Source organism: Caenorhabditis briggsae (assembly GCF_000004555.2).
Source record: "Caenorhabditis briggsae complete genome, chrIII, whole genome shotgun sequence".
NCBI classification, from domain to species: domain Eukaryota; kingdom Metazoa; phylum Nematoda; class Chromadorea; order Rhabditida; family Rhabditidae; genus Caenorhabditis; species Caenorhabditis briggsae.
In genome coordinates, this window is record NC_013490.2 from 1,466,671 (window position 1) to 1,491,789 (window position 25,119).

Genomic DNA, 25,119 nt, shown 5'->3' on the forward strand with positions numbered 1-25,119 from the left:
AGGATAAAACTTATATTTTTGAATTTATCAAGTTCAGCGCTTTCAAACGAGTATGATCATGAACTACTTCCAGCCATTTGATTTTTTGACTCCTTTTGCGACTCCCGTGCGCTTTTAAGGTCAAAATTCGAACTTCACTGAATATAGTCATGATTATACTCATTTTGAAGCTCTCATTGTGGGAAATCTAAAACGCGATTATTTTGAATACAAAATATATATATATAAAAATTACAGAGAAAGAAAAAGGGGCGAAATGAAAGGGGAAAAATTGATTTTTGGAATAAAAAAAATCACAACAAAAAAAAGAAAATCAATGGTTTTGGGGAAATTTTGGGGGAATTTTTTTGGGGAAACAAGTGAATTGCACAACGAAAAATTCAGGGAAAAATCGGGATGAAAAAATGGTCAAAGATGAAGAAAAATCGATAAATTACAAGCCAAAAAAAAGAGCAAAAAATCATCAAAATGCACTGATTTTTAGCTATATTTCGAGCCCAAAAGAGCCCATTTTTTAAGCACAAAAATTGCCGAAAAATCGATTTTTCGGCTATTTTTGAGCAAAAAGCCAAAAAATGCGCGAAATTTCAGCGATTTTTAGTCTCAATAATCATCGAGAATCAATTTTTTCGGGCCATTTTCAAGCTCAAAATTCGTCAAAATTAACGATTTTAGACTCGAAAGTCACCGAAAAATCGCATTTTTAAGCTTAAAAATCGCTACAAATCGATTTTTCCACTCATTTTTGACCAATTTTTCTCATGGAAAAAGGGGGGTAAAAATTGAAATTAGACGAAATTTTGAAGAATTAGAATTAGAAGAGGGGAGGTGGGATTCAGAAGATTCAGAAGACGTGCGCTCCAGCCACCACCGCGTGCCAATGTGTGTGTGTGTGTATTGTTATCCGGAAGAAGAAGAAGGAGAGTAGGTGTTATTTGAAGGGGGGAAATTCAAATTTTTCAATTTTTCAAAAAATTCAAAAATGCATTTTTGAGATCAAAAAATAAGGATAAATGTGTGTGTGTGAGTACGGCGTGCTCATGCAAAATTAGTTTTTTTGGGGCTGAAAATGGCTGAAAACGCGCTAAAAATGACTGAAAATCGACGGAAAATGAAATGTTTCGCTAGAAATAGGGCAAGAAATGCCTAAAAATCGACTTTTTGGGGACATTTTTCAGCCAAAAAACTCTATTTCTAGCCAGAAAATTGCTAAAAATCACATTTTTTTTTGTCAATTTTCACTGGAAATGGACCGGAAAAATTTGGATTTTTAGATAAAAATGGTTCATTTTCAGTTATTTTTTTTCAGTCAAAATACGCAATTTTATGTCTAAAAATGACCAAAAAAATCCCATTTTCCATTAAAACAACGGTCATTTTCATCAATTTTCAGTCAAAAAACCTCAAAAAATTGGATTTTCAGTCAAAAATGTCATTTTCAGCCATTTTTTGAGTCAAAGTAGGCAATTTTTAGCCATTTTTAGCTAGAAAAAGGTCATTACAAGCCGAAAACATCTCATTTTCAGTCGATTTCGTCCAGAAAAACGGCTAAAAAATTCCATTTTTCGTCAATTTTAAGCATTTTCAGCCCAAAAAACGCCAAAATTTCAGTCAAATTTCTAGAATATTCAGCTCCTAACAACAGTAACGCCTTCAAATAGCTCCTTCTCCTTGGATTCTTCGTTTCCTAACAATGGACACATCGATGATACCGTAATCGATGGAGGCACGTCTTCAGAATCCACATCTTCTCCTTCTTCTTCTTCTAACTTCTGATTCTCCTCATCCGTCAAAGTCTGAATTTAGAGAAAATTCTAAAAAATCAATAAAAAATGTTCTGGAATGCTTCAGAATCAAGCAAATTTTGGCTAGTTTTTTCTGGAATTTTAAAATAAAAAAAAGTGAAAAATCATCTGTCTGTGTGTTCTTAGTGTCCGGATGTCCGCGCTGTCTCTATACCTACTCCACCTTATTCAGTCGTCGTTTCCGCTCCCACAGACGCTTATGATAGTCCTTGGCGAGTGAATTCACGATGGAGAGGAAGAAGAACAGAATCATTACAGTAACCATCGCGGAGAGAGCGAATGCCAGCAGGTTTGTGCTCTGAAAACCGGGAAATTTGGATTTGGGGGCTGGAATTAGGCTGAAATTTTCAGCCTGAAAATGAGCAATTTGCAGCCAAAACCCGCGTCAAAATGAGCCATTTTCAGGCTTTTCAGGCTATCTAGCATAGAAAATGAGCAATTTAAGCGGATTCAGCTGTCCAAACAGTCAAAAATTGAGCTCAAAATCGTCATTTTCAGCTAATTTCAGCCAAAAAAAACCTATCATTTTTTGCCGCTTTTGAGCTCAAAATCGCTCGTTTTCAGCCAATTTTTAGCCTAAATTGCTCATTTCTAGCATGAAGTGGCTCATTTTCAGCTAATTTTAGCCTAAATTGGAGTGTCCCAACACATTTTTAGAGGTGAAATGAGCAATTTAAGCCAATTCCGCTGCGAAAATCGTCATTTCTAGCCAATTTCGAGCCCAAAAAACTACCATTTTTAGCCAATTTCAAGCCTAAATTGCTCTTTTTTCCTCGATTTTTCTGGAATTTCCTGTCTACCGTACCTGCTCCTTATGCTCTCCGGGCGTCGTGTGCAGCGCCTTCCGCTGCTTCTCCAATAAATCACTAATCGGTTTGCGGATGTGTGGTCCGACGGCGGGAATCTGTAGAAAAAGGCCAATTTGCATATAAATTGGTCCCAAGAAGAACAAGTAAACCTACACTTTCGAGTAATTTGACAAATGTCTCGGCATGATGGTCGCTGAATGCCAGAATCACGAATCCCATCTGAAAAATTAGCTTTTAAAGCTGAAAATAGGGGGGTCTAAGGAACTGAAAATGACTCAAAATAGGTGAAAATTTAGCCAAAAATGCTAAAAAAGGGGTCAAAAATCGTTAAAATCCACTTGAAATCGATAAAAATCAGCTAAAAATCCCTAAAAATCGTCATTTTCCAGTGAAAAAATAGTTCCAAAAAGTGGATTTTTGGGTCAAAAATTGCTTAATTTTTAGCGGAAACGCGCCATTTTCAGTCTAAAATCGCCGTTTTTGACACGATTTTCAGCATTATTGGACATTTTTACTGTTATTTCAAACTATTTTGGGTCAATTTTCAGCTATTTTCAGCCTATTTCCAGCTATTTTAGGTCATTCTAGACCATTTTTTAACGAAATTTCGATTCTTACCTGCACATGCATCTTAACCAGCGCTTTTCCAATCAGTGTGGCACCGAAGAAGCTCCAGAATGGCACCAAAAAGTGTCCGCACGTGATTCCGGCCAAGTCGAACAAGGGGTTCGGGATACTGGCGAAGAGAAGGATGCCAGGGAAGCCGAGACGATGAATGTTGTGCTCCACCCAACTCTGAAAATAGGAAAAATAGCTTGAAAATCGAATTTCGGTGCGTATTCTAGACCATTTTCACATGCTTTTTTGGATCATTTAAGCTCATTTTTGAGCTCTTATGGCATTTTTAGGCCTTTTTGGACCATTTTCAAGCGATTTAAAGTTATTTAAAAAGCGTTCAGACTAATTTTTGAAGCTAATTCATGCCATTTGGATCATTTTCAGGCTTATTTTCAGCTATTCTCGACTATTTTTGAGCTATTTAGGCTTGTTTATAGGCTAAATTCAAGCTATTCAGGCGTATTTTCAACTATTAAAATGCCTGAAAATGAGCTGAAATAGCTGAAATCATCCGATGTTTAGAGCATTCTAGGCGTATTTAAAGCCATTTTTGGTCTATTTTAGGCTAGTTTTAGGCCATTTGAAGTCATTTTAAACCTTTCAGGATGGTCTTAAGACATTCGAATGCTATTTTGGACCATTTTGAGGCCGATCCATACCATTTTTAGACTTATTTAAGGTCATTTTGGATCATTTTTCAGCTATTTAGGCCTATTCCAGACTGTTTTTCATAATTTTTTTCATTTTTAAGCTCGAATTTAGGGCCGTCTAGGGCTTTTTAAGCCTATTTTAGACGATTTTTTACTAATTTAGGGCAATTATTGAGCTATTTAGGCTCATTTTTAGCCCTTTTCCAATCATTTTTGGGCTTATTTTGAGCTATTTTCACTCTCACCTTAATCCTCTCTCCCATGCTAAGCTTCTGCTCTCCGTCCTGCTCCTTATCCGCATTCATCAACTCCAAGAACTCTCGATACTCCTCATCATCTGGCTCCTGACCGGAAATCCGTGCCGCCCGAGCCATAAAATACGGTGGAAGCTCGCCTAGAGCTGTTCCGGCACCCCAGAGGAGGGATTCCACTCGGACTTTGGCAACAATTTGCCAGAATGTCACTGCTATCGAGGATTTTGTCGAGGGGCATTGAATGCTATAAAATTTAAGGGTTTTAGGGCTGAAAATTGGGAGAAATGGTCAAATTTGAAGGGCTTAGTGGGTGAAAATAGGCATAAAAATGCTGAAAATCGCTCAAAAATCACAGAAAATGGCGTATTATCATGGATTTCGGACCGTTTCCGGTATTTTTTGACAATTTCTATTGATTTTTGGGTCGCTTTTAGGCTTGTTTCAGGCCATTCAAGTCCATTTTTCATGGTTTTTGAGTCATTTTTAGGCTATTTCTGGCTATTTAAGACAATTTTCAACGAATTTTTCGGGATTTACTAGATCATTTGTGACTATTTGGACCAGTTCTATATGATTTTTAGGTCATTTAAGGTTAATTTGGTTGATTTCCAGGCGTTTTAGCCTTATTTTTAGGTCATTTTTCATGATTTTTGAGTCATTTTTCATGATTTTTGAGCCATTTTTCATGATTTTTGAGTCATTTTTCATGATTTTTGAGCCATTTTTCATGATTTTTGAGTCATTTTTCATGATTTTTGAGTCAATTTTCATGATTTTTGAGTCATTTTTCATGATTTTTGAGTCATTTTTCATGATTTTTGAGCCATTTTTCATGATTTTTGAGCCATTTTTCATGATTTTTGAGTCATTTTTCATGATTTTTGAGTCAATTTTCATGATTTTTGAGTCATTTTTCATGATTTTTGAGTCATTTTTCATGATTTTTGAGCCATTTTTCATGATTTTTGAGTCATTTTTCATGATTTTTGAGTCAATTTTCATGATTTTTGAGTCATTTTTCATGATTTTTGAGCCATTTTTCATGATTTTTGAGTCATTTTTCATGATTTTTGAGTCAATTTTCATGATTTTTGAGTCATTTTTCATGATTTTTGAGTCATTTTTCATGATTTTTGAGCCATTTTTCATGATTTTTGAGTCATTTTTCATGATTTTTGAGTCAATTTTCATGATTTTTGAGTCATTTTTCATGATTTTTGAGCCATTTTTCATGATTTTCGGGTCATTTTTCATGATTTTTGAGTCATTTTTCATGATTTTCGGGTCATTTTTCATGATTTTTGAGCCATTTTTCATGATTTTCGGGTCATTTTCCATGAATTCAGAACGTTTTTTACTGATTTTGGGCAATTTTTTCATGATTTTTGGACCATTTCTAATTCGGGATACTTTCGGACTATTTCAGCCTATTTTTGAACCATTTTCTATCAATTCTGGCCTAAAAATGGTCGAAATTCCCATATAGAAGATCCAAAAATATCGATTTTTCATCATTTTTTGCCTAAGAATTTCCATTTTTTCAAGATTTTGGATCGTTTTCCATGATTTTTCGAATTTTAGACAATTTTCAATGATTTTTAGTTTATTCTTTGCAATTTTTCGGTCGTTCAGGTGAAATTTGCATCATTTTCCATAATTTTTGAAACAATTTTTAGCCATTTCTGACTAATTTTGGACCATTATTTCTATGAATTTTAGATAATTTTCCATGACTAACCTCTCCGGATATGGTGGCTCCGGGAAATCCAAACTCTGACATTCATAGGCAGCCATGGTGACCGCCGCAATATGTGGTCCCAGATAGATCAAGAACGTGTGCAGTCCGGATCCCAATCCAATCGACGACAGTACTCCCAACAACACCCACCAGGACCACCACAGAATGTGTTTTTCAATGGTTTGCACATGCTCCTGATGGGCGCCCGGGGTACGGTAGCCATAGATAGCGAGACCGAGAGAAATGAAGAAGAGGCCCAGGAGGAACTTGTGGGAGAGGATCTTCAAGAAGAGCTCAATCGAGAGATTGGCAATTTCCATGAGCGCATAGTAGATTGTGGTGATTGGCTTCTTCCAGATTACGATCGTTTCTCGTTCCAGACGATTCAGAGTGTTTTGGGATGGGGAGGGCTTCATTCCACGACCAGCTGGCTTTAGTCTGCAAACTTAGCGTTGTTTTAAGCCAAAAACCGTGAAAGTTGAGTAATTTTGAGCTATTTTAAACGAAAATCGCGATATTTTTGAGTCTAAAACGCCAGATAGGCGTTTTAGACTCAAAATATGCTTAAAATCGGATTTTTTGAGCTATTTTAAGCCTAAAATCAGCTAGAAATCGGCTAAAAAAAGGATTTTAAAGCCAATTTTTGACCGATTTTGGGTATTTTTAGACCATTTTGAGCCAAATTTTCATGTTTTTCAACTGGTTTTCATCCAAAATTCGACGATTTTGCCATTTTGGAGACGAAAATTGCAAAAAATGAGCTAGAAAAAATGAGCTAGAAGCTAGGCTCAAAATCGGCTAAAAATCGCTAGAAATGAGGTATTTTTAGCGATTTTTTATTTATGACATGTTGGGTCGATTTTCATGATTTTCGGACTATATTAGGGCCGGAATTTGATATTTTGAGCTGAAAATCATGAAAAATGAGCTAGAAATGAACAAAATCGGCCAAAAAACGCCGAAACTGAGGTTTTTGAGAGCGATTTTCAATTTTGATCAATTTCAGCGCATTTTTCATGATTTTCGAACTATTTTAAGCCGGATTTCAGTGTTTTTAGATGATTTCGAGCCATTTTAAGCCTAAAATGAGCTAGAAATGATTAAAAAAAAATCATATTTCCGAAAAGCGCCGAAGGCACGCCAGCCATGTTCTTAGCTGGAAAAAAAATGAGTTTTTCATGATTTTTGAACTACTTAAGGCCGAAATTTTGGTGATTTTCAGGTTATTTTGAGCTGTTTTAAGCCAAAAATCAGCTAGAAATAAATAAAATGCATATTTTTTTCAGCGTTTTCTGGTTTTCTAATCCCAACTTTGATCATTTTTAGCCGCTTTTCGCGATTTTTCAGCATTTCTGTGGTTTTTCCGGTCATTTTGAGCAATTTCAGGCCGAAAATCATCAAAAATTGAGTCATTTTAAGCCTAAAATCAGCTAGAAATGACCAAAAATGCATATTTTTTCAGGCGTTTTTCAGATTTTTTCAGACAATTTCCACAAATTTTGACCGATTTTGGATATTTTTAAACCCATTTTCGACTATTTTAGGCCGAAATTTGGTAATTTTAGGTTGATTTTCAGCAATTTGAAGCTAAAAATCATGAAAATTGAGCAATTATAAGCCGAAAACCACCTGAAAATAACCAAAAATCCGGTTTTTTTCAGCGTTTTTTGGATTTTTCAAGTCAAAATTATACGATTTTCACTTTATTTCTGGCTAATTTCAGTCGAAATTCGATAATTTGACGCCATTTCGAGCCAAAAAATCATGGAAATTCAGCTATTTTTAGCATAAAATGAGCTAGAAATGACTAAAAATCCTTTTTTTCAGATTTTTTGACACGAAATTCTTTAATTTTCGGCCAATTTTAGCTGATTTTAAGAAATTTTTAAGCCTAAAATCATGGAAATTGAGCTATTTTGAGCTTGAAATGAGCTAGAAATCGGCTGAAAATTCATATTTTAAAAATATTTTTGGATTTTTCAAGATGAATTTCGACCATTTTGAGCCAAATTTTCATGATTTTAGCGATTTTTCATGCGAAAAATTGCTATTTTCCCAGCAATTTTTATGATTTTTAGCGATTTTATATCGATTTTTCAGCCAATTTTTCCCTTACCTCTCCTCCTTTTGAGGCTCCTTAAACTCCACATTCTTGGGCACTTCTGAAGAGGACTTCTTCTGTTTCTTGGCCATTTTTAACTCTAAAAATGACAATTTTAGGTAAATTTTCATCAAAAATTGACTCAAAAATCGAAATTTCCAGAGCAAACAGAGCAAAATCTTAGGTAACGGAGCACATAGAAAACTGAGAGCTAACAAAAAAGAGTTGGCAAACTTTGGGGGGCGAAAATCGGGTGATTTTCGGGGGAAGGCGAGAGAGTATAGGGGCTAGAGAGACGTAGAGAAAAGAGTACTATTGCGGAAAACCGGTACTGGACTACTGTACTTTGGATGGGGTTTAGCAATTTTGAGGAAAAATCGAAAATTCCTATGAGAAATTGACTCTCCAGCTGTCATATAATTAGCAAGAAATGGGGAAAGAGAGAGTGTGGGATGATGAGAGAGTGCCAGAGAAGTCAGATATGGAAAAAAGGGGGATTTATCGATTTTTTGGGGGTTAGGGACCCAAGAAAAGCCAAAAAAGAGGTCAATTTTATCTTTTTAAGCCGTTTTTAACGATTTTTTGGGTTAGAAAATTTTTTTTTGGAAAATTAAAAAAAAAAATTTTTTTTTAGAAATTTTTTTTTTAATTTTTCAGCCTTTGTTCAGCTCACAAGTGGAATCAAACCTCAAAATTTGATGCTTCAAAGTGCTATCTGTTATCAGTTGACACAGAAAATTGCACTTTAGAGAAAAAACAAAAAATTGAAAAAATCGATTTTTTTTTCGAGATCTCATGACTTTTAGGAAGAAACTTGATTGGCTTTCAAGGGTCCTTGAAAGCCCTTTAAGATTTTTTGCACACCTTTTTGAATTTTTAGAAATTTTTTTTTTGAAAATTTGAAATTTTTCGGAGTTTTTTTCTGACTTTTGCGACAAGATAGGATTTTTAATCTATAGATTCTCGATTTTTGGACCAAAAAAACTTAAAAATCCATGTTTTTATCTCTGAAAACCTATTTTTCTGTCGACATAAATCATTCTTTTTTGGAAGTCTACGTGGCACAAGAAAGACGCCAAGCACCTGAAAGACGTCAAGGAGGCACGAGAAACGCGCTAACGTTTCTCTAACGTCTCGCTCTCTCTAGCGCGTAGCCATAGAGCGCATTTGCATAGGAAGTCGGGAAATTGAATTATTTCTTAAATTTTTTGCCGTTTTTCTTGCTTTTTTCGAGTTTTAAACCCAGTTTTCAGCGTTAAAAATGCCAGGAGACTCGCCGCCCGAGGAGCGAACCGTCTATGTGGCAAATATCACCCCAGAAGTCACCGAGGACATGCTCGAAGAGCTATTTTTGCAGGCGGGACCTCTTGTGAAGGTTATAACGAGAAATGTGAGAGACTCGACAGCTAGATTTGCTCTAGTGGAGTTTGAGGTAATTTTTAGCAATTTTTCGAGGGAAAATTAATGATTTTTGGCCATTTTTGACCCGAAAAAAGTGGTCTTATGCCATTTTAGGCTTAACAAATTTTGGCCTAAAAAGTTGATTTCGGGCTCAAAAAACGCACAATTTTCAGGACGAGGAATCAGTCATCTTTGCTATCAAGATTTTGCACGGGATTCGCTTGTTTGACCGCGAAATTCAGGTGAAACCTCGAAATAATACGAGACAAGAGGAAGCTTTCCGCCGACAACGCTCTGAAATCGATAGTTTGCATCGGGAAGTCGAGGAGGGCCGAGTTCAAAGCGATAGAAGACGTAGTGGAGGAGATGGACGGGATCGGAGGTTTGGAGAGTGGAATTCGAGAGATTCCAGGGATTCCTGGGTTCCTAGAGACTCTAGAAGCGGCAGGTGGGTGTCAAAATGGGTGGAAATGGTCCAAAATAGCCCAAAATCCTTCAAATTCAAACATTACTGAGCCAAAATTGACCAAAATCATGATTTTGGCTCTAAAATTGCTTAAAATAGTCCAAAATCGCTCAAAAATTGAGAAAAATGAATTTATTATTATCGAAAAAATCAAGAAATTTATTAACGAATGCAGCAAACGCAACTTCGGCCGTTGGTCGATGGGAAGCCGGCGGCGTTGTCCTGAAAAATGGGATTTTAAGGGTTTTAATCCAAAAACTCATTGAAATTAGCGAATTTGAACCTAAAAAATGTTCAAAAAGTAAGATTTTTGACTGGTTTTTGACGGAAAAATCGCATTTCCAGTGAAAATTTGTCCCAAAAATTGCGATTTTTAGCTAATTTTCAGCCGAAAAAACCCCTTAAAAACGAGAAAAATCAATATTTTGAGAGTTTTTTTGGCTGAAAATCTGGAATTTTTGACCCATAAATAACGATTTTTAGTGATTTTGACCTAAAAAACCCTCAAAAACAGCGAATTTTGACCCAAATTCTGATTTTAAGCATTTTTTCTGGGTTTTTGACTCACCGCGGAGCGTCCGGCGGCCAGAGCCACCGATCTACAGCATCCGGGACATCTGACACTTGGATCAGCTCCGTTATCAGTACAACGAGCGGTGGTGGTGGTTCCGTCGATGCTAGTGGTGAACGAGGCGGCTGTGGAGCACGCTGGAAGGATCTTTGGGCGTTATAAGGGTTAAAATCATCAATTTGACTGATTTTCAGTCCAGAAAATGCTCCAAAAGGCGATTTTTAGGCTAAAAATCATCAAATTTGATTTTTTCTGACACAAAAGTCATGTTTTTTGATCGATTTTAAGCTAAAAATGAGCAATTTCGGAGCCAAAAGTCATCAAATTTGACCGTTTTCGACATGAGAATCATGATTTTTTGCGATTTTTAGGCTGAAAATCGTGATTTTTGACCAATTTTTTAGCTTGAAAATGCTCAAAAGCGATTTTTCAGCGATTTTTTACATAAAAACTGATGTTGACTGATTTTTGGGCTAAAAAAGAGATTTTTAGGCTGAAAATAGTGATATTTCCGACCGATTTTCGACCAAAAAAGAAACTCACCAAATCCGCGAATTTGTCCGATTCCGTTGAAGTTGATCTGGAAATTATTTCTTGGGAAAATTTCACGAGAATCTCGGCTATCCTCACTGCTTCGCCGACCACCACCGAAGAATGGTGGTCGTCCCTTTAAAAAACGATTTTTTTGCTTTTCTATCGAAATTTTGACCCAAAAATCATGAAAAATGACTCGAAATTCATGAAAAATGACTCAAAAATCATGAAAAATGACTCAAAAATCATGAAAAATGACTCAAAAATCATGAAAAATGACTCAAAAATCATGAAAAATGACTCAAAAATCATGAAAATTTCAATTTGTTGACCTTAAATTGACTAAAAAATGTCGTTTTTGGCTCAAAATGCTTCATTTTTCCACGATTTTCAGGTCGAAATTAACCATTTTCAGCGTTAATTACCCCCTAATTACCCCTAATTACCTGTCCTTGTCCGGCGACAACGACGATCAACGCGAATAGAGCCAAGAAAGCCTTCATTTTCAGCTAGTGGAAATGATGTGAATTTTCACATTTCCCGTCAATTCTTATACCAAAAAAACTGCCAAAATATAGAGAAACATAGGGAAAATTGGATTTTTTGTTGTTTTTAGGCCTAAAAAGGGCTCTAAAAGACCAGAAAATCAGCAAAATTGGCGATTTTTTCTCTAAATCTCTCGATTTTCCACACTATTTCTCATGATTTTTGATTTTCCAGAGACTCTAGAGACAACGATCGTAGCAGCCGCCGTCGAAGTGATTCATCGTGGCAACAGCATCAATCGCAATCACAACAAATGCACCAGCCACGTCATCATCAGAATCACTCGTTCAATGGAGGAGAAGACAATTGGAGAGGAGGATCCGGTAGGGTTTTTGATCTCAAAATAATGAAAAATGACGAAAAATGACTAGATTAGACGCAAAAATTGCTATTAAACGACTGATTTTGGCTCAAAAATCATTGAAATTCATGAATTTTGACTCAAAAAGGGCTAATTTTGATACAAAAATAGAGAAAAATGGCTAATTTTGAGCTAAAAATCGTCAAAATTTGTGATTTTAAGGTTAAAATCATCACAAATTGAAGAATTTTGGCTCAAAAATCATCAAAAAAGGGTTATTTTAAGCTAAAAATAGTCAAAAATTGGCCTATTTTAACCCAAAAACAGCTTTAAAACGACTAATTTTGACCCAAAAATGAAAAAAAAAGCTAAAAATCGTCCAAAAGTCGTGAATTTTTGCTCAAAAATTGCTTTGAAACGACTGATTTAGTCCCAAAAACGTGAAAAAATCGGGATTCTGACCCTAAAATAGCTTTAAAACGGCTAAATTTGAGCTGAAAATCGTCAAAATTCACGAATTTTGGCTCAAAAATCATCAAAAATGACGAATTTTGGCTTAAAAACAAGTGATTTTGAGCTAACAACATGTTAAAATGAGTAATTTCGACCTCAAAAATAGAGAAAAATAGGTAGTATTTTTTTTTCGTACTAAAATAGCTGAAAATCGTCAAAAATAGCTAATTTTGAGCTAAAATCGGCGAAACCAATTTTTGATCCCGAAAATGCATTTTTGGGGTTTTGAGCCGTTTTAGACCATTTTTTTTTCACTATTTTTAGGCTATTTTCACCTCAAAATATCGATTTTCAGGTAATCACACCCCTCAAAACCAGCAATTCAAGTCCCCGGAAAGCTCCATGCTTCCCCATCAACACTTCATTCATCAAATGCGTCACGATCTTCGAAACTCCGCCCCCGCGTCCTATGGAAATTCCAGTTCTGGTGGCGGTGGACCTTCTAGACGTCATCAGAATCACCAGAATCACTATTCCAATCCACCGTATACGCCACGTGGCACTCAGAATTATCAGAATCGCCATCGTGGTGGCGCCGACCGGAACTCGGCGAATCATTATAATCGACAAGGAGGCGGAGGCAGATTTTAAATTTCCCGCTTTTTTTTTACTTGTTTCCTATCTATTTTTCTCCTGTTTTTCTGGTCTCAAAGCATTCTTTTTCCCGAATATAAATTATCGGAACCTTTTTTCCCCCTATTTCTTCTTCAAAATCGTCTAAAATAGACCTAAAATGGCCCAAAAATGACTAAAAATGAGCTTCTTTACCGACAAAACACCATACCTGACGCGCAAAGTGTCATTGCGGACCTTGCCCTATAACTGACGCGCAAGAGGAAAATAACAATTTTTTCGAAAAAAAAATTAACAAAAAAGGAGCTATTCAGGTCAAAAAACACTATTTTCTCTAGAAAATACACGTGGAGAATCGAAAAATGGGTCAAAAACAATCAAAGAATAGCTAAAAATAGGGAAAAATCTAATTTTGAATGGTCAGCGGGAGGGGTTGAAGCTCGGTGAAGCCGACGCGCATGCCGACGCCTTCTGGAATGTTCCGCTCGATGTACTCGAGGAATGTCGACGCTGTGGAGCCGGTTACGTTGAGAATCTGCAGAAAAATTGGGAGAATTTAGGGCTGAAAATCGATATTTTCAGAATTTTTGGAAAAAATTCAAATTTTGAGCGAAAAAGTCAATTTTGAGCTGAAAATATCGATTTTCAAGGTTACTAGACTGACAAATTGTGATTTTCTCGAATTTTTAGGCTTGAAATTGCTGAAAATTCGATTTTCAGCCCATTTTGGGACATTTTTCGAATCCTGACCATTTTTAGGCCTGAAATTCAAAAAATCGACTTCTAAACGGAAATTTTGCGATTTTCTCGAATTTTCAGTCCGTTTTCAGCCAAATTCGCTCATTTCCAGCATAATTTCACTCACTTCAAGCTTTGTGATATGCGTTCTCGTCTCATAGTGCAATTTGTACTTTTTATGGACGAATTTCGAGCGGAGCGCCGGTTGAACCCATCTGATGTACGGTAGCACTTCTAGACGGCCTTGAGGAATTTCCAGATGTTTGCAGACTTGCTGAAAATATCGATTTTTCTGGAAAATTTTGAAAAATCCGATTTTCCCGGGAAAAAATGATTTTTGGGTCGAAAAATTGCGATTTTTCCAAATTTTACCTGCAAAAACGTCGTATAGGACTTCAGCACGGCCTTGTCGTGTCCACGATACTCGATTTCAATGGAGCTATAGAGCTTATCGGGTAGGACGGCTTGAACCTGCTGTTGCTCGGCGGGATTCACTGTTGCCGCCAGGGTTCGGACGTTTCGGGTTTTAGAACGGAGCAGGGTGCTTCTGATGGTGTTGGCAATGTTTAACATTCTGGAAATTTGAAGAAATTGGAAAAAAATCGGAAATTTCAAGGATTTCAGAGCTGCATATAAGTTTGGAAAGCTCGAAAATGCAAATTTCGACCTTAAAACCTAAAAAACCTCTGAAAATTGTGAAAAATCGCAAAAATCGAGGAAAAACTTTTTGGAAAAAAAACCGAAAATTTTGGGCATTTCTAGCATTTTATGACAAATTATAGGTTTTAAAAGCTTAAAAATTTAATTTTTAACCTTTGAAACGATAAAAAAAACCCCGAAAAACTGCCTAAATCTAGCGAAAAATACTTTTTTCAATTTTCAAAAAACCGAAATTTAAGCCCTGTGCATTTTGTCGTAACGGTGTACGCTGCGTACAGAGTGCACTGAACTTTACGAACAAATATTTTTCATCGTTTCAGACATTTTTAGCTGATTTTCAGACGATTTCAGAGCAATTTCAGTCAATTTTAGACTAAATTTTCCTTCTAAATAAATATTAGGGAGTTCCGCAAGTTCTCGTCATGGTGTTTGCAGACTTTGTCAAGTGTTATTGAGTGCTCTGTGTCTGGGCTCTCGAGAAGATTCTAAAAAAGGGTTTCCACAGAAACCTTTTTTCATGTTTTTTGCATTTGGAAGCTATTTAGAAGACGTGAAATAGGGAAAAAATCGAATTTTCGAATTTTTTAGGTTCTGGAAGGTTCCAGAAGCTTCCAAACCTAATCCACGTTGATTAACCGGTTTCTGTACCGAAATTTTTCGTTTTTTCTCGATTTTTCAGTTACAAAACCCAAAAAATCATGATTTACAGGTGAAAAATGGTTGAGATCGTCGAAGAGCCCGATGATCATCAATCCACGTCGTCTGGAGCTGGGACTTCAAGCTCATCGGCACGCCAACCAGCGTACTCATCGATTTCGGTGAGAAAAATGCAAAAATTTTGGTTTTCTGGTGGCAAAAATGGCGATTTTCAGCCATTTGTGACCAAATAAACCTGGAAAAAATTGGATTTTTAGCTCAAAATTGACCATTTTCAGCCAAATTTTTTCAGCAATACGTCTCTGCGAACACCATGGAGTGTGTTCTGTTCGCTTCCCGGGTGCTGACCGTTTTCTTCGCCATAAACTACATGATCCCGTTTTTGGGCCTGGTACCTCCACATTCGGCGTATTACAAAATTTTCGCGGCTTGTAAGTTAGCAAAATATCGATTTTTAGGCTGAAAATCGATGAAAATCGCTGTTTTAGGTCCTGGAAAGTGGAAAAATCGATTAAAAAACCGGTTAAAAGTGCCCGGGGAATGTTAAAACCTGAAAAATTTGATTTTAAGCCATTTTCGACCATTTTCCATGATTCCTTGGTCATTTTCGACCAATTCTAGGCTAAAAATCGTCGAAAATCATGAAATTCCAGTCTGGAAAGTGGAAAAATCGGTAAAAACTGCCCCGGAAACGTCGAAAATCTGAAAATTACAAAATTTTGATATTATGTCATTTTCGACCATTCGACCATTTTTGACTCATTTTTCATGACTTTTGAGTCATTTTTCATGATTTTCGGGTCATTTTCGACTAATTTTACGCTAAAAATCGTCAAAAATCATGAAATTTCGGTCTGGAAACTGAAAAAATCGGGTGAAATCGGTTGAAATTGCCCCCCGGAAGAGCCAAAATCGCTAAATTTCGATTCATTTAGAGCCCTCTTTAGACTATCTTGACCAGGTTTAGACCATTTTGACCAATTTCAGATCATTTCCCATGATTTCTGGGTCAATTTTATCGATTTTTAGGCTAAAAATCAATAAAACCGCAATTTTTTCGGTCTGGAAACTGAAAAAATCGGTTAAAATGGTCCTAGAAAAGTGGGAATTCAGGAAATCTCAGAATTTGAATTTTAAGCCATTTTCGACTGTTTTTCATTATTTTAGACTATTTTTGGACCATTTTTCATGATTTTTGAGTCATTTTTCATGATTTTTGAGTCATTTTTCATGATTCTTGAGTCATTTTTCATGAATTTCGAGTCATTTTTCATGATTTTTGAGTCAATTTTCATGATTTTTGAGTCATTTTTCATGATTCTTGAGTCATTTTTCACGATTTTTGGGTTATTTTTGACCGATTTTTCGCCAAAAACCCCCCAAATTTCCTTCCTTAAACCCCAAAATCATCATTTCTGGGTCATTTTCAGCCATTTTCAGCTCTAAAATCCCTATTTCAGCCGCCGCAACCTTTGCTCTCCGCCTCCACACGAGAATCCAGGGACAATTCGCGATGAATGCTCAATTCGTCCAAAGATTGGTCATCGAGGACGCTTTTCACTATCTGGTGTACTCTGTCGTGTTCCTAATGTCTGCACCGATTAGTATGGCCGCTCTTCCAGTCACTATCTACGCCGCACTTCATGCCTGCACTTTTGTGGTCAGTTTTGAGCAAAAAATCGTTAAAATCGGTTAGAAATGGCATTTTTCAGAGCCAAAAATCGCGAAAAATAGTGAAAAATGAGCTCAAAAGTCGTTAAAATGCTTTCAAGCTGACGATTTTTGTCCCGAAAATGGCTCGAAATATGATTTTTCGAGACAAAATCTAAAAAAAGGGCTGAAAATCCAATTTTCAGAACCAAACATTCGTAACCAAAATTTGCACCGATTTTCAAGACAAAAATTTGAGAAAATTGGCTCTAAATGACTGAAAATTACCGCAAAAGTGACTCCAAATAGGCAAAAAATGTCTAAAAGTCCGATTTTTCGAGACAAAAATCTAGAAAATAGGCTGAAAATCCGATTTTCAGAACAAAATTTTTTTTTCGGAACCAAAATTTTTACCGATTTCGAGAACCAAAATTGGAGAAAATAGGCTGAAAATCCGATTTTCAGCACCGAAAATGTCTAAAAATCCGATTTTCGGACACTAAAAATGGCTGAAAATCCTTTTTTAAAAGTCAAAATTCGAGAAAGTAAGCTGAAAATCCGATTTTCAGAACCAAAATCAATTTCCAGCCCTAATTCTCTCTAGAAATTCCACTTTTCCAGACAAAAATCCTGCGTGAAACTGGTCACAACCTGTCTCTGGTCCCCAAATTGGAGCAATTCACCGCCCACCAGACGCAAAACGCCCTGGGAATCATCGCGTGCTCGGAGATCTTCCTGATTCCCCTCCTCGTCTCATTGATCTTCTCCGGCCAGGGCTCTCTGTTTCTCCCATTCGCCTATTATCGTTTCTTATCACTCAGATATGCCTCTAGACGCAATCCATCGACCCGTCAAGCGTTTTCCCAGATGAGAGGATCCCTTCAGAATGTCGCCGGCTCGCCGAGCTGTCCCGGTGTTATCAGTGCTTTTATCTATCGAGCTATTGACTTTATCTCGGCCAGAGCCCCTCCTGTTATGTGATTTTAGTATTGGAAATAGTGATTTTGAGATGTTTAAAACTGGAAAAATGAGAAAAATCGATCTAAAAAAGTGATTTTGATGCCAAAAATGACTGAAAATGACCAATTTTGAAGCTATTTTTCGACATTTTCAGCTGATTTTTTATCAGAAATCCCATTTTAAAGCCATTTTCTCTGAAAAAAAGAGCTGAAAATGACTTGAAAATGCCCCAAAAAATCGTTTTTTCTCTGCTGAAAAAGCTGAGAAATCTCTCCAATTTTCGAGCTAAAATCTCCCCTAAATGACTGATTTTGGGACATTTACAGCCGAATTTTTCGCCTAAAAATCCGATTTTTGTAGTAATGTGTTCTCTTAGAAAAAGTGCTGAAAATGGCTAAAAATGACTCTGAAAATCGCTTTTTTTTACCCCGATTTTTACGAATTTTTACTTAATATTTCAATTTTTTTTTGTCTCGTTTTTAGCCACAATTTCGGCTCTGAAATTCAAATTTCTAAGCCAAAAATTGGAATTTTTCCAGTCTATTTTTTCCGATTTTTTCCAATTTTTTCTTCAAAATTTCCCTCTTTTTTCCTTCTTTTTTCCCTCTTTTTCAGATCTTTCTCCCTCCATTTTTGATTGTGACTCCGCCCCCTTTTTTCTCCAGACTTTGCATATTTATTTTTTATTATTTCCAGACGAATTTGCCTAATTTTCAGCCAAAAAATTTATGGGCTGAAAAATTCGAATTTTTGGCTTAAAATGGGCTGAAAATTCGAATGTTTTTTTGTTGTAAAAAAATCAGGATTTTAAGCAAAATTTTGTCAGAAAATTTCATCCGAAAAAAATGGTCATTTTTGGGCTTAAAAATGTGATTTTCAAGTCAAAAAACGGCTTTAAAATATGAATTTTTGATTTTTCGGCAAAAAAAGAGCCTAAAATTGACGAAAAATTGAATTGCTATCTTGAAAATCTGAAATTAGAGCTCAAATTTTCCAGGATTTTGATCCAAGAAAAATTTTTTTTTTTGGCTCAAAACATCAAGATTAAGCTTAATTTTCAGCCAAAAAAATGCGCTAAAATTTGAATTCTTGGCTTGAAGATCAGAATTTTCAAGCCATAAAATCAGTTAGATTTTCCCCTCTATAATTATCTTTATTTGAATATTATCCCTATTTATTCTTTTTTTTTTGTTCTCTTCATCCATAAAAATATAATTTTGTGATTTTTTATTTTTTGCAAATTTTAGATTTATTTCTTCAATTTTCGCAAATTTTGAAGTTTTACGGTCGAAAATGCTAGTTTTTAAGCTTGAAAATGAGTAAAACAGACTCAAAAACCTAGAAAACCACATTTTTGGGGCATTTGAGGCATAATTTCCGGAAAATTGCAAAAATGGCTCAGTGGGATTTTCGATGAAGTAAATAGTAATCTCAACACCCGGGTTCGATTCCACTCGGTGGCAAACTCTTTTGATTTTTGTGTAGACCATTTTTACACTATTTTAGACTTCTCTAGAGCTGAAATTTTGGGATTTTCAGAAAAATCTGAAAATTTCAGACAAAAAAATTTTTTCGCAAAAATTTTTTTTGAAAGATTTTTTCGAAATAAAGCTTTAAAAACGTTATTTTGAGCAGAATATGTGTTAAAAATCAACTTTCTCAACGTTTTAAGCTCATTTTATGCATATTTTCAAAAAATTGCACATATGGCTCAGTTGGATTTTCGAACTAATCTCAACACCTGGGTTCGATTCCACTCGGTGACAAACTCTTTTGATTTTTGTGTAGATCATTTTTAGACTATTCTAGAATGCTCTAGTGCTGAAATTTTGGGATTTTTGAAAAAATCCGATGGCAAAATCGATATTTTCGAGAAATCCAAAAATTTGAAAATTTCAAAAAAATTTAAATTTTTCTAAAAATCGATTTTTCAAAATTCGACTGCTTCCAAATTTTCTACAGTAACCCATTTTATTGTTCCCTGAGAAACTTTCCCTCCAGAAGCCTCATCCCGTAACCCTGTCAACAAACAAGCCTCCCGAAACAAAAAGTGGGCGGAGCCTAATTTCTATATCGATCGCTCCGCTTCACTTGTTGTGTATGTGTATGTTATGCAATACAAACAGTAAGCGAGAGAGTATGGGAAATGGAGAGAGTGGTTAGAGAGAGAGTGTCTCTCTCTCTCTCTCTATTTGCTCTTTCATGATTCAGAGACCACCCCCCTTCCCTCCACTCACCTGGTTCTTCACTTTTCGGCTTTTTCCTCTTTCTCCCGCTATACGGAAAATATGGACAATGCAAAATTTTGTAGCTTTTCAATTTCCCTATACAGCAAAACCGCGCTCCATTGAGAAAAGGCCCGAAATGAGCTGAAATACCACCTAAAAATCCAATTTTCACTGTTTTACAGTTGAAATTACTAGATTTCAAGCTTTGAAAACGAGTAAAACAGACTTGGAAACCTATAAAACCACTTTTTGGGACCATTTTTGGGCATTTTTGAGCGATTTCCCAAAAAGTGCAAAAATGGCTCAGTGGGATTTTCGCCTACCAATCTCAACATCCGGGTTTGATTCCACTCGATGGCAAACCTTTTTTGCTTATTTTTTACAGCATTTTTGACTATTCTAGACTTCACTAGAGCTGAAATTTTGAAATTTTCGGAAATTTCTAAAAAATCCAAAATTTTAAAAATTTTTGTTGAAATTTCCTGGAATTTTGTTACAAATACTAAAATCAACTGAAAATTTCCAGAAAAATCGACTTTTCCAGTGTTTTCCCGAAAAATGACCAAGTGGCTCAGTGGGATTTTCACTGCCAATCTCAACACCCGGGTTCGATTCCACTCGGTGGCAAACTTTTTTTGCTGCTTTTTTATAGCATTGTATACTATTCTCGACTTCTGTCGAGCTGAAATTTTGGGATTTTCAGAAAAATCTGAAATTTTGAAAAAAAATTTTTTTTTCGAAAATTCCAGTTTTTTCTTGAAAATTGCTAAGAATTTATTCAAAACACTAAATATGACCCTAGAATTCCCTAAAATTCAATTTTCCAGTATTTTTGAGCATTTTCCCGAAAAATGAGAAAATGGCGCAATGGGATTTTCGATGAAACATCTAGTAGTCTCAACACCCGGGTTCGATTCCCCTCGATGGCAAACTTTTTTGATTTTTGTGTAGACCATTTTTAGGCTATTCTAAAACATTCTAGATGTCAAAAATTGAGATTTTCAGAAAAATCATTTCAGCTTTTTTCGTTTTTTTCAACTTTTTCGACAAATTCGCTCTATTGATAATATAGTTTTGCAGAGAAAGAGATGGCTTTTCCAAGCCAACTGCTCATCAGTATGGGCGTCAAAGTGGCGATTGTGGTGAGTTTTTGCATTTTTTTTGAAAAATTCAAAATTTTCAATTTTTGAAAATTTTCAAATTATGACTCATGGTAATGGTTGTTTTTCTATAGAAAATATTCCCTATCAAAGTCTAGAAATAGTGATTAAAAGGTATTAGTCATCGTTATATGCATAGATAGGCGGAAACTACAGTACCCCCACCCCCCTTCTTTTAAAGGCGCATGGGTGGAAAATGTCAATTTTCAAAGATTTTCAAATATGGTCATGATTATACTCATCTTAAAGCTCGAATTTTGAAAAATTTGACACTTTTTAGAAAATTGAAGTTGGGTCATAATTGACCGAGTTACATTATTTTCAATATTTTGGAATTTTTACAGTCAAAACTTGAAATCTTCCTAGCTCGGCCTATTTCGGTCTAATTCGAGAAACTGAGATAGTTTTGAAATTTCCTTGTTCAGCGCTCAAAATGAGTATAATCATGACTAGGTTTCGTAAAATTTCATTTTCCATGATATTCGTGCCGGGACCCAATTTTGATCAAATTTCAACATTTTTCAAATATGGTCATGATTATACTCATTTTGAATCTGAAAGCGTCAGAAATTCAAATCTGTCTAGAAAATCCAAGTTGAGCTAAAACTGACTGAGTTAGATTACTTTCAAGATTTTACCAATTTTTTAGTTAACCCTTCAAGCCAGCCTAACTCGCTCAGTTTTCGACCGATTGCAATTTTTTGAATTGTTTTGAATTTTTGATGTTCCGAGCTTTTATAAAAGTATAATCACGACTAGGTTTCGTAAAATTTCATTTTCCATGATATTCGTGCCGGGACCCAATTTTGATCAAATTTCAACATTTTTCAAATATAATCATGATTATACTCATTTTAAAGCTAAAATCATGAAAAATTCAAATCTGCTTGAAAATGCGACTTTGGACTTGAATTGGCTGAGTTAGAGCAGCCAAAAAGTAAAAAACTCTCATAACTCGCCTAGTTTTGGTTCAATTTTGAATTTTTAAACTGTTCTGGAATTCGGACGTTTTTAACTTCAAATCTGAATGAAAATTTATGAAAAACTGATTTTTCCAAGTTTCCAACTTTATTTTCGAAACAATTCGCCATGCTCCAACAACAATAATTCTTTATTTAGCATTATTGTCTTTTTCTCTGCGTCTCCCCGCTTCCCATACTCTCTCACTGGTCTTGTTAACAATTGTATATTGTTGTTATCAGTACAAGACCGTCGTCGTCGTCTTCTTCTTCTTCTTTTTCCGCCTTCCTCCTCACAAATCGTAAAAGAAGAGCATTTTCATCATTCGACAAACAAATATTTGCATATTGCGGGCGAAAAGAAGAAGAGGCCAAGGTTGAAGAAGAATAAGTATTAGTCATTTCAAAAGGGAACACAATATGCAAAATATTCCTTGGTTTTAGGTTACCTGGGGGCCGGAACATGAAATTTTTGAAATTTGAAAAGCTCAATAACTTTTTGAAAAATGAGTTTGCACAAAATTGGTTCAAAAATTTAGATTCGGCATGTTAAGAGCTTCAAAATGAGTATAATCATGACTATGTTCCTTTCAGTTTGAAATTTAGGGTTTCAAGGCGCATAGGGGGTCCAAAAAATGAAATTCGAGTAAAGTAGGTCATGATTATACTTATTTTGAAGCTCTGAACACGGTGAATTCAGAACTACAAATATTTTCAAAATTAGAGCAAATTTGACTGAGTTAGGCTAGCTTGAAATATGGAATCAAAAATTAATAAAATCTTGAAAGTGCTCTAACTCGGCCAATTTTGGTTCAAAGTTGAATTTTTCAACAAATTTGAATTTCTTACATTTCCAGCGTTGAAATAAGCATAATCATGACTATATTTGAAAAAATGGGACGTTTAACCAAAAGTTGGGTACCACCACGAAAATCTTGACAAATCAAATTTTGCCAAACCTAGTCATGATTATACTCATTTTGAAGCGCAGAACAAGTAAAAGTCAGAACTACAATGATTTCCGGGATTGGTCAAAAACAGACCAAGTTATGAAGTTTTCAATTTTAACCGAAAAAAATCCAAAATCTTGAAAGTACTGTAACTTGATCAATATTTGTCCGAATCGAATTTTCTAAACAGCTGTGAATTTTTCATGAGTTTAGCTTAAAAATGAAAATAATCATGACTACATTTGGTGCATTTTGAAATTTGATCAAAAATGGGTCCCAGCACGAAAATCTTGAAAAATCAAATTTCACCAAAACTAGTCATTATTATACTCATTTTAAAGCTCAAAATGTGTTTGTTTCAGAACCAGCTTTAAATTTCAGATGTGACTAAAATTGACAAAGTTATGACTGTTTAAACTTCACAGCCCGTTTTGGCTCAAGCTGTTAAACTGCCATAACTCGCTTAGTTTTTGTCGAAAGTTAACATTCTAAACAGTTTTAGATTTCTCATGGTTTCAGCTTCAAAATGAGTATAATCATGACCCACTTTCCTCGATTTTCAAAATCTTGAGTCCCTATGCGCCTTTAAACTTGCAGTTGGCCGCCGTAATGGGACAATTACTACCGTAATAGGCTACAGCCCCAGTCATGATTATACTCATTTTGAAGCTCTTTTTATGCTGAATTCAAATAAATTATTTTCGAATAAAAGTCTCCCAATTCCAGATCCTTACAATCGTGACACTGATCCTTCTCGACCCGGCCTATGTCACCGCCTACATCTCAATCAACTATGAAATTGTCATCATCTATTTGGTTTCTGCCCTCACCCTTCTCTACTGTATTGTCTCCGTTTTGATGTCATTCTTGTTGGCAAAACGTGGCGAGGATACACCACTCACTAATTGCGCCTTCTCGGTAATTAAGTTAAAAAAATTTTTTTTTTTTTGAAACTTTGGAAGTTTTTGGGGGTGTAATTGCATTATTCTTGTTGTATAACTAGGTCAGCATATAATTTAATTACAGCTTTCTGAAAATTCTGAAAATTCCAAAAATTAAAAATTCCAGGAAATCATTTTCGCGACCGCTGGAATTATGGGATGGCTCATCATCATTGGCATCGGCGGTACCATCTCTCAACGTACCATTATTGAGACTGGAGAGCGATTCGGATGGATTGGGGTCAGTGATTTGATTACTGTAAGCTGGTTTAAAGGCGCATAGGGAAAGAGGCAAAGATTTTCTGGATTTAAAGTCTGGCTTGATTATATCTATTTAAAAGAGCAAAATTAGCTGATTCAAAAAATTTAAAATTTATCAAATTTGGAGCAAAATGAGCCAAGTTACATGAATTTAAAGTTTTGAAAAAAAGGCTGAAATTTGAAATTTCTGTAACTCAGTCAAATTCGCTTCAAATTGAAAATATTTTGAAATTTGAGAATTAGCTAGTTAAAAGCTTCAAAATGAGTATAATCAAGCCTAGGTTTGAACTTTGTCGAATTTTCCTATTTTCGTGGTGGGACCTAAAAAATTAGAAATGCACATAACTCGCTTAGTGTTAGTCGGATTTTAGGAATTTTAACTGATTTGAGTTTCTCATAATTAGAGCTTCAAAATGAGTATAAACAAGCCTAGGTTTCAAAATTTTTGATTTTTCCCATTTTCGTGGTGGGACCCAAAAAGTTAGAAAAGCTCATAACTCGCTTAGTTTTAGTCCGATTTCAAAAATTTTGACTAATCTGATTTTATCGCGTTTAGAGCTTCCAAATAAGTATAAACAAGCCTAGGTTTCAAAATTTTTGATTTTTCCCATTTTCGTGGTGGGACCCAAAAAGTTAGAAAAGCGCATAACTCGCTCAGTTTTAGTCCAATCTCAGAAATTCAAACTGGTTTAGATTTGTAGCGATTAGTGCTTGCAAATGAGTATAAAAACATGACTATACTCGTCGTAAAAATTATTTTTTTTTTCGAAAATCTCAAAATTTTCAGGCCATGGCCGGACTAAACGTCGGCTGCTTCCTCATCATCGCGGCCATCTTCGCAGCCAACGTTGTCAGCGAGAAGATCCTCCAACGTCAGAGCCGATTCAACAAGTACGATCGTGGAGTTTACATGCAATAATAACGTTTGGGGCCAAAAAATAATTTTGCTCAAAAATTGATTTTTTTTTGTAAATTTCTACCACTCCCCCATGATCTACTACTTATCCCAATTGAAATTTATTGTGTCTGTGTTTTTTTTGTTGCATTTTTTGAAAGTGCGTTTTTTGATGAATAA

At 35.5% G+C, this 25,119-nt stretch overlaps 6 protein-coding genes across 6 annotated transcripts; 3 read left to right on the top strand and 3 right to left on the bottom strand.

Annotated features, from left to right (window-relative positions):
- Positions 1 to 1,238: 1,238 nt before the first annotated feature.
- Cbr-epg-3 lies at positions 1,239 to 8,067 on the bottom strand (the record flags this gene model as incomplete). The annotated part of the gene is made up of 9 exons (XM_002640819.2): positions 1,239 to 1,241; positions 1,641 to 1,796; positions 1,969 to 2,103; positions 2,611 to 2,709; positions 2,768 to 2,833; positions 3,233 to 3,409; positions 4,128 to 4,380; positions 5,875 to 6,312; positions 7,991 to 8,067. 9 exons carry the CDS (start codon positions 8,065 to 8,067, stop codon positions 1,239 to 1,241), a joined length of 1,404 nt encoding a protein of 467 aa, XP_002640865.2.
- A 1,169-nt stretch (positions 8,068 to 9,236) lies between these two features.
- Positions 9,237 to 12,898, top strand: CBG15757 (the record flags this gene model as incomplete). Its single annotated transcript, XM_002640820.1, has 4 exons — positions 9,237 to 9,407; positions 9,550 to 9,824; positions 11,668 to 11,816; positions 12,603 to 12,898. The coding sequence occupies 4 exons, from the start codon at positions 9,237 to 9,239 to the stop codon at positions 12,896 to 12,898; spliced, it is 891 nt and encodes a 296-aa protein (XP_002640866.1).
- CBG15758 lies at positions 10,005 to 11,450 on the bottom strand (the record flags this gene model as incomplete). The annotated part of the gene is made up of 4 exons (XM_002640821.1): positions 10,005 to 10,064; positions 10,411 to 10,550; positions 10,957 to 11,080; positions 11,394 to 11,450. The coding sequence occupies 4 exons, from the start codon at positions 11,448 to 11,450 to the stop codon at positions 10,005 to 10,007; spliced, it is 381 nt and encodes a 126-aa protein (XP_002640867.1).
- Positions 12,899 to 13,286: 388 nt separating the features above from the next.
- On the bottom strand, positions 13,287 to 14,191 carry Cbr-mrps-10 (the record flags this gene model as incomplete). The annotated part of the gene is made up of 3 exons (XM_002640822.1): positions 13,287 to 13,415; positions 13,746 to 13,892; positions 13,991 to 14,191. 3 exons carry the CDS (start codon positions 14,189 to 14,191, stop codon positions 13,287 to 13,289), a joined length of 477 nt encoding a protein of 158 aa, XP_002640868.1.
- Positions 14,192 to 14,994: 803 nt separating this feature from the next.
- On the top strand, positions 14,995 to 17,566 carry CBG15760 (the record flags this gene model as incomplete). The annotated part of the gene is made up of 4 exons (XM_002640823.1): positions 14,995 to 15,096; positions 15,228 to 15,366; positions 16,396 to 16,595; positions 17,207 to 17,566. The coding sequence occupies 4 exons, from the start codon at positions 14,995 to 14,997 to the stop codon at positions 17,564 to 17,566; spliced, it is 801 nt and encodes a 266-aa protein (XP_002640869.1).
- Positions 17,567 to 20,861: 3,295 nt separating this feature from the next.
- On the top strand, positions 20,862 to 24,963 carry CBG15761 (the record flags this gene model as incomplete). Its single annotated transcript, XM_002640824.1, has 4 exons — positions 20,862 to 20,915; positions 23,569 to 23,760; positions 23,911 to 24,024; positions 24,832 to 24,963. 4 exons carry the CDS (start codon positions 20,862 to 20,864, stop codon positions 24,961 to 24,963), a joined length of 492 nt encoding a protein of 163 aa, XP_002640870.1.
- Between the last annotated feature and the right edge of the window lie 156 nt (positions 24,964 to 25,119).